General features: G+C 49.7%; 1 protein-coding gene across 1 annotated transcript; it reads left to right on the top strand.

Moving 5' to 3' along the window:
- The first annotated feature begins 219 nt into the window (after window positions 1-219).
- Window positions 220-8304, top strand: LOC128338651 (receptor-type guanylate cyclase gcy-4-like). Its single transcript, XM_053281375.1, has 7 exons — window positions 220-1248; window positions 2473-2607; window positions 3380-3554; window positions 4322-4420; window positions 5085-5176; window positions 5974-6111; window positions 7483-8304. The coding sequence occupies exons 1-7, from the start codon at window positions 220-222 to the stop codon at window positions 7786-7788; spliced, it is 1974 nt and encodes a 657-aa protein (XP_053137350.1). The 3' UTR covers window positions 7789-8304.
- Window positions 8305-8715: the final 411 nt, after the last annotated feature.

The raw sequence follows: 8715 nt of genomic DNA, 5'->3' as shown, positions 1-8715 counted from the left end.
GCACTGTGGATTATGGGAGTTGTAGTCCAGCTGCTGGAGTCTACTTTCGTCACTAACCTTAGAATACCAGGGTTCTATAATGGGAAAACACATGGCAACGATAACCAAGCTAACTAATTCTCCTCTCCTTCGGCCAGATGTTTCCCCCACTCAACCTGCCATGCCAGCAAGACAGTGAGACGGATTTTGGTGGCCTGTGTGATCTCTCTGCTTACCTTGATGGGGAACATCTCTCTTGATCTAAGCACAACCCTGGAATTGTGGAGGGACGCCAACGGAGCTCTGGTCAGCCTGACGTCATGCCCACATCTCTTGACTTCCCGCCTCGTGGGTCTCCTCCAAGATGTGGGGAGGCCTACCTGCTGCTGGGGAGATGGAGAAGGCGATGCTTTGGAGAACACGTCTTTGCAGGAGCTCATGTGGTCAAGGTTAGCTGCTTCCTGCAGAGAAGCCGAAGAGGAGATCCGTGGTGAACACCACCTGTGCAAAGAAAGTCAAGACTCTGAGTGCCAAACTTTGATAATCGAGCTGAGAGAGAGGCTGAACAGCACTCAGACAGAAGAGGCCGTCCCAGTGCGGTCTAGGGTTGTTTCAGAACTTCTGGAGATGTTTGATAGACCTCAAGAGGACCTCCAGGCGCTAAGGTCAAATCCTGACTGGGTGGAAGTCGTGTCTCTCAGACTCGTCCTTGGAATCAAAAGAGCCATCTTGAAATCCCAAGAAAGGCCCCCACCACATGAAGCGGTCCAAGCCCTGTGGCGTCGTGTGTCTGACGTTTTCTCTTACTCTGTTTTCGCATCAGAGAGTCTCAAAGACTGCTGGACGGAGCATCCAAACCTCTCCCTCTTGTTCTCCCAATACAAAAGCACGCCGGGCTTCACCCCCTCCTCGGACGTATGGCCATTGCTGGCTCCCAAGCACCTTGTGAAGGACCTGGATTCCCTCCAGGCCTGCTTGCTGGAGAAAAGCCACAAGAAGCTCAGTAAGAAATCCAGAGACATCCTTTCCTTGCTGAGCCTTAAGGTCAGCCTGTGGCTCGTCGCCAGTTTCATCTACCCCGTCGTCCTGATGTCCTTTAAAGAGATGACTGCATGGATCCAGGATTATGCCAGGAACCTCAAGGAGAGGACGGAAGATTTGAAAAGAGAGAGGTGCTTGGTCGAGGACCTTCTCCACCAGATGTTGCCCAAATCTGTGGCCAAGCAGCTGAGGAAACACAAGCATGTGGAGGCAGAGAATTACGACCAGGTAAATCCATCGGTGATAGAGCGAGCGAGCGAGCAGGGGCGGACGGTTCATGAGGCCGGGCCAGGCCGTTGCCTCGAGCAGCAGATTCCTGGGGTCACAGCAGAGCAGGAGGAATATCTCCATGGCCTTGCCTGCTGCTTCCTGCCATCGGAGCAGCTCTTCAGGATGGGTCTGACCCTGGCAAACTTTTCAAGGAGTGCAGGGAGGAGAGGGAAGGTTGCCCTCCTCTCCTTGTTCTCCTTGCAAAGCTTATGAGAGGTGTGAGGAGAGAAAAAACATCAGGGCATTGGAATAATTCCAGATGCCCCATCTTATGTGTCCCACCCCAGACAGGCACTTTTAGATGCCTTCCCTTCAAAGGCGCTTGCTTCAAAACCTCTGGCAGAAAAAGGGCTCTTGGTTATTATTCTGTTGCCGTTCTGCTCAGCGGATGGAGGCAGAAGGGAGGCGAATGGGGCTTGGTGGAGACCCATTTAAATCCACTTGTCTCCGTTCCAAGACAATAAGGGCTTTGAAATTCAGCTTTCCTCCATCCACAACTCTGCCTGGAAGATGGTACCTCTGCACTAAATAATGACCCAAATTATCCTTGATTGTCCCATAACCAACAGCATCACGTGCGGACATAATTACCACCCTCTCTCATCTCCTTTTTCCTGGGTTCTTTCTGTCTGGATCTGTGTGTGTGTGTCAAAGTGAGGGACACTTCTCAACAAACCCTGTGGCTAAATATTTTGCACTTGATAGAAAGGTGTCATTAGCTAGACAAAGCCCTTAACTGAGCAATTAGGTATCTCCGGATTGGAATCCACAAGGCATCTAAGACCCAACCCATGCAAATGGCGGGCGGTGTGTGTGTGTGTGTGTGTGTGTGTGTGTGTGTGTGTGTGTGTGTGTGTGTTTGCAGGACACCATCTGGAAATAATGGTTGCCAGGGCCAACTCACCTGATAGTCAAACTAGGCAGCTGTCCAGGGCGGCAAGCAGGGAGGGGCGCTGACAGCCTGGGTCCGGTGTCAGGAATCATCCCCATTGCCCCAGCCAGCAGGGTAACGGGTGACCATGGGTGGCTGTGTGCAACGTTCGGAGTGATCCTGCCAGTCAGGGCAGGTGACAGGGATTGCCCGCAAAAGGGCAAAAGGGGCAAGGGAGTACCAAAACCAGACTTCACCTGGAGCCGGCAACCACTGGGAATGCAGAAGCAAAACTTCTCTTTCCGTGGCAGGTGACCATCTTCTTCTCGGACATCGTGGGTTTCACCAGCCTCGCGGCTTCCTGCCCTCCCTTGCAAGTCGTAGAGATGCTGAACAACCTTTACATCTGCTTTGACACCCGGATCGAGTCCTACGATGTTTACAAGGTGTGAGCAGCATCCTCTGAGGTGTGGCAGGAGCATGGCAGAGAGGAAGTTATCCAGGCCTAGGATGAAATCCCAAGTGGGAAGGGAACCCAAAGGATCGATGGGTTGAGGCATCTTCCCTGTATGGGGAAGCTAAAGTAGTAGCAGCTTTTTCCATCGGGAAAATCAGATTGCAAGCTGTATTATGTTTTAAAATTAAAATATTAATTATACACACAGACGCACATCACATGCAGGAAATCTGTTCCCCAAAGACCCACGTAAAGATCTGTAGTAGTCAAAAATTACATGTATTTATTATTTATTTATTACATTTATGAACCGCCCCATCCAGAGGCTGGGATAAGCGTTTAATAAAGTCATTATCACCTGTATCGCGTTTTGTTCTATTGATACTCAACTCAGGTCATCAAGACAGGGGAAAGTTCAGTCTATTGCTGTCAACAGACCAGAAGCAGAGATAAACAACCACCACGTGCGCAACACAAAATATGGAAATTAAAGTTCCAGCAATGAGATTCATAAACACAGAATAAGTGATGCAAAAAAATAACTCCCATCCCACAAAACAGCCCTGCCATCTGATTAGTGCATGAGTTGCTTCCTCGTTCTTAGAGCAACTGAAAAACCACACCATGGTTTTGTTTTATTTCAAAGTTTCAGCTTGCAATTCTGAACATCCACTCACCTTTTGAACTGGCCCTGAATTTCAGCCCATCTTTCGTGTGCAGTCCCTGAAATCTCTGCTTCTCTTGCCTCTTGGCCGCACTAGGTGGAAACCATCGGGGACGCCTACATGGTTGTGAGCGGCTTGCCCGAGAGGAACGGGATGAAGCACGCCGACGAGATTGCCAAAATGTCGCTGGATCTGGTGGCTGCTGTCCGGCAGGTCGTGATTCCACACAAGCCCACCGACAAGCTGCAGTTACGAGCCGGGATTCACACAGGTGAGCCAACAGGCAGGGCAGAGATGGAGGGGAGGAAGAGAGGAATGGCCACCTCCGAGGTTACTGGGTGTTTGAGCGGTGTGGACAGGGTCCTGGGGTGCCCCTCGCCCCTGGAAATGAAAAGAAAATGCACCATTTGTCCCGCGCGGTTTGGTGATCCAGTCAGAGGAAAGCTGCTGTTTGAACTGTGTGGAGAAAGAGGTGTGTGAGTTGTATTTATTCTCAAATTATCCGGTTTTTAGCAAAGCATGCATATATTATACCAATTAAAGGTAAAGTGTGCCACCAAGTCGGTGTTGACTCCTGGCAACCACAGAGCCCTGTGGTTGTCTTGGGCAGAATACAGGAGGGGTTGACCGTTGCCTCCTCCCGCGCAGTCTGAGATGATGCCTTTCAGCATCTTCCTAGATTGCTGCTGCCTGATATAGGTGTTTCCCATAGTCGGGGGAAAATATACCAGCGGGGATTCGAACCGGCAACCTCTGGCTTGCTAATCAAGTCATTTCCCCACTGTGCCACTAGGTGGCTACATTATACCAATTAGCATATGTAAAGTTTACGCAGTTTTTTTAATGCCAAGACAAGTGGAAACTGTTTGTTTTTTGCTGAACAGCACCAATTAATTACACTTTTTCTGTGACAGTTTCGGACTGTTTCCACCACCTGGAGAGTCAGCACCTGAGCCTTGGGCTCAGAGTCGTCACCGGTTCAAAACGTCCCCCTCCCACAAGCCTCCGACCCATTCCCCGATGCTTGCCTCCCTCCAGGTCCCTGTGTGGCTGGTGTCGTCGGACACAAAATGCCTCGGTATTGCCTCTTTGGGGACACGGTGAACACAGCGTCTCGCATGGAGTCCACCAGTTTGCGTGAGTGGCTGAACTTCTCCCTGTCCTCCATTCCATGGGGCAGCGAGCGGAAGGCGGCATCCCTGTGTCCCTGAAACAGTTATACAGTTCTGGCTCACCTGGATCAGTTTAAGCCAGGGCCTGAACAGGATACAGAGCAGAGGGTGCTCCCAAGCATGTGCAGAGTGCTACCTGATGAGCAGCTGCCCAGACCTCTGAGCTTAGGTGTGGAGTGCACAGGAGTGTGGGCGAATATTTGGGGGGGCAGGCTGGGGGGCGGTAGTTTGGGGGTTCAGGGGGAGGACATGGCAGCAGCACCCACCCTCAGTCACATGTCAGACTGATGGAAAGTAGCCCTTTTAGTAAAGGTAAAGTGTGCCATTGAGTCGATTTTGACTCCTGGCGCCCACAAAGCCCTGTGGTTGTCTTGGGTAGAATACAGGAGGGGTTGACCATTGCCTCCTCCCGCGCAGGATGAGATGATGCCTTTCAGCATCAGTAGCAGCTTTTGTATCAGCCAGTGGTACCCAATTGGCTCATCGGTGTCACCTGACTCCCTCAGCCCGGAGGAGGATGGGTTGCGAAGCTGGGATTGCCTGCAGTTTCCCCCTTTGACCAGGAGGTGGCATAAGGATGCACCTCCAAATTTAATAAAAACTTGAACTTTGCAAAAATCCGTTTGCAGCTCAGAAGATCCACATTAGTTCGGCCACGTACCTTGCACTGTTGGTGGATGACGCCTACGACATTGAGCCGAGGGGGGAGATTGAAGTGAAGGTAATGTTTTAATTCAGAATCAAGCCTACTCTTTGTTCCCAAGCCCGTGAGAGCCGCTGTGTACGCTGTTTGAAATTCTAAGAGCACTAGGGAATGGTTGCCAGCTTTTTAAATGACAAGGCTCCTGTACACGTCATGGCTGCAGAACAGGCAGAAATCCAGCTGGTGCAAGCCTTGCCCATGATTGTATGATTGCTTTGGGGGAAAGAAAGAAACCTGTTGAATTTCTCTGTGTTGTGCAGACATTAAAGACAGAGGAGCCCTATCACACAAAAGAGGTGGCAACCCAAATGAACATACCTACTACTACTACTACTGCTACGATGACTATGAATATTTATATACTGCTCTTCAACCAAAGCTCTCAAAGCGGTTTACATAGAAAAAGAAATTATACATCAATAAGATGGCCCCCAGTTTCCAAAAGCGGACTCTAAAAAGAAACATAAGGCAGATGCAATCTAAAAAGAAACATCAGGCAGATACCAGCAACAGCCACTGGAGGGATGATGTGTTGGGGTTGGATAGGGCCAGTTGCTCTCCCCTTGCTAAAGAGAAGAGAACCACCACTTTGAAAGGTGTCTCTTGGCTCACTTAGCAGGGGATTAGACTGTGAGGTTTCTAAGCTGGAGGGAAAGCAAAAACCCTGTTGAATTTTCTGTGTGTTGTGCAGACATTAAAGACAGAAGAGCCCTATCACACAGAAGAGGTGGCAATTCAAATGAACATACCTACTCACAAGCTTGGCTAAATAGGGTTTTCCCCTACTCCTGTCTCCTCTCTTCTGTTCTGTACAGGGGAAAGGGTCAATGAAAACCTACTGGCTGCTGGGCAACAAGAATTACAGTGTCCAAAACGACAGTCTGGTGTGTCACTGGAACTCAGCAGTATCTCAGAAGAAGAAGACGGAAAACAGTCTCGCCTCTTTCCAGCAGGTGCGCACTTGAATGCTCCCGGACTGAGGGTTGAAGGGGGGACTCCGAGGTCACTGCAATGGAGGTATTAAGCAAAACCAAACCGGTTCAATCTCCACTGAACTGTGCCGTGTGCAAATGGCACAGAAGTGCTGAAATTAATATTTGGTTCAAATATGTTTCAATGGGCATTGCAACAGAGGGAGAGAGAGAGAATCTTGCAAATGGAAAAAACAGATTGCAAATGGGGCCGGGGCCGTTGCTCAGTGGGAGAGAATCTGGCTTTGCAGGCAGAAGGTCCCAGGTTCAATCCCTGGCAGCATCTCCAAGTAAGCCCGGGAACATTTGCAGTAAAGCCTCCCAGTAAACTCACGGAAAAGCCGGCTGTGTGTAAAAGTCCCTGGAGATGCTGTCAGGGATTGAACCCGGGACCTTCTGCATGCAAAGCTCTTCCACTGAGCTCAAGATAATCCTGACAACTTGAAGTTGTCCCAAAAAAACTGATGCAAACAGTGGATTCTTTTACCCTGGATATAAATTGGGCTGCACTCTTAATGTGCAGTGAAAAACCCGAATTGCGTGTGAAGTGCTCCGCGATAACTCATAAAGTAAGGTAAGGTGTGCCATCGAGTTGGTGTCGACTCCTGGCGACCACAGAGCCCTGTGGTTGTCTTTGCCAGAATACAGGAGGGGTTTAAAATTGCCATCTCCAGTATGAGGTGATGCCTTTCAGCATCTTCCTATATCGCTGCTGCCCGGTAGAGGAGTTTCCCATAGTCTAGGAAACATACCAGCCGGCATTCGAACCAGCAACCTCTGGCTTGCTAATCAAGTCATTTCCCCGCTGCCCAATTAGGTGGTTAACTTGCAGGGACTTCGGGGTAAATCTGGCCGATATGTGAACATCCCCCCTCCCCATTCTGGAGGAGATGGGAGTTAAAGGGCTTTAAAAGCCCCATGTGAAAAACTTCCTGGTGCAGCTGGGAAGCACTCCTGCCTGAAACCTTGGGGGAGTTATGGTAGTGAATTCTGAGCTAGCTGGACCAATGGTCTGACTCAGAATATGGCGGCTTGCTATACTCCTATGACAACTCCTTGCATTCTGTTTTTGTTAGAGGTACTTAAATCCAACAATCTGCCCCAAATCATTTTTTTTAAATTAAGAGATCTGGCTTAAAAAAAAACCAAATGGTTGATCGTATCCAGAATGTTCATAATTTTTAGCACAACGTTGATGTCAACGTTGGCTGTAAATGATGTCAACGTTGGCTGTAAAGTTGGGTACTGTGTTCTGCAAAATACCCAACTTTACAGCCCAAACTGACATAATTCAAGCAAGCGCCTCAAAAACAGTGAACAGTGAACGTGCTTGCGTCTTTCTTCATCTGTCAGTCCAGCACAGGCACCGTCGGGGCCCCCGTGAACAAGGAAACCACTACAGCTCCCCGTGAGCAACCAGCCCCCATCAGCCATACTGGAACGAAGCCCCGTTCACAGGGGACGGCCACCAAGGATACGGACCGAGACCCGGGGTCGAAGCCTGCTCTCCGAGACAGCCTCGTGTCGGACCGCCTCCACCCATCTGGACCCCCAAGCCCTGGAGGAGGAGAGGGAATCCGGCAGCAACTCCAGCCTGGTGCTGAGACCCCAGTGCTGGAAAAGATGGGGAAATTACCTGGGTTTGTGGACGGGATGTGAACAGTTGTGGGATGAGTGTGAGCTCCCTCCCACATCGCTAAGGGTTTGAGACACCGATGAATATCAGGCTCTCTGGGTCTAGCAATCACGTTAGCTACTAGTTTTTGAACACCCTTATGATGTTAAGAGAAAGAAGTTGTACTGCACTGACATGCGGTAGCCACAAGGAAGCCAAGGACTAACAAGGGTGCCCCATCCTGGATTTCTGAGCAAAGACCAAAGAGATCATTCTCACCGAGTCCACGTTCTGTGACTGGCCCATTATAAAGCCCGCTGAAGAGGGGACGATCCAGGCATGGTCCCAGCACGTGGTGCAAGGCCTCCGAGCCCTTCCTGAAACAGAGAAAACAGGAGAGGTTTCTCTAGGGGGCACCATAACCCTCACGGATTAAAATAGGTACACGGAGGTCACATTGCTGTTGTCATTCTGTTTCTGAGCGTGTTTGTGTGCATGCCTCTGTTCTAAAAGCTCTCAAGCCCTCCTTTCAAACTGATGGAACCGTGTCTCCATCCGGCTGACCATGAGAAAGGAGTCCGCTTGAGAGCCGTTTTCCAAACTGCAAAGCAATCCCGAGCAGTCAGGAAAGTTCAAGATAATAAACTCCAGGGGATGCAGCCGTAGCTCAATCGTCGCAGATTCAATGCCTGGCGGTTTCTCTGGGGAGGGCTGGGAAACACCCCGCCCCCGAAAACTCTGGGGAGTTGCTGCCAGCCAGTGCAGACATCACTAAGTAAAGTGGATCAAGGGCTGGACTCAGTAGAAAACAGATTCATATATTTCATTCATCTATATCTATATCTATCTGGGCAGTTCACAGCGCATTAAAAACATCGGATAAAAACACATAAAATCACAACAAAATCACAAAACATTTTAAAAACTTTTAAAAACTCTTTTAAGAGAGAGACAGAGACACCGGAGAACTG

Source organism: Hemicordylus capensis, chromosome 16 (genome assembly GCF_027244095.1).
Source record: "Hemicordylus capensis ecotype Gifberg chromosome 16, rHemCap1.1.pri, whole genome shotgun sequence".
Classification (NCBI taxonomy): Eukaryota; Metazoa; Chordata; class Lepidosauria; order Squamata; family Cordylidae; genus Hemicordylus; species Hemicordylus capensis.
This window is presented reverse-complemented; position numbering and strand designations above follow the sequence as displayed.

Coding starts and splice junctions, on each gene's coding strand:
- LOC128338651 (XM_053281375.1), top strand. CDS start 220: ATGGGGAACATCTCTCTTGATCTAAGCACAACCCTGGAATTGTGGAGG. Junction 1,249..2,472: donor AGGCAGAGAATTACGACCAG/GTAAATCCATCG, acceptor TTTCCGTGGCAG/GTGACCATCTTCTTCTCGGA. Junction 5,177..5,973: donor GGGGGGAGATTGAAGTGAAG/GTAATGTTTTAA, acceptor TGTTCTGTACAG/GGGAAAGGGTCAATGAAAAC.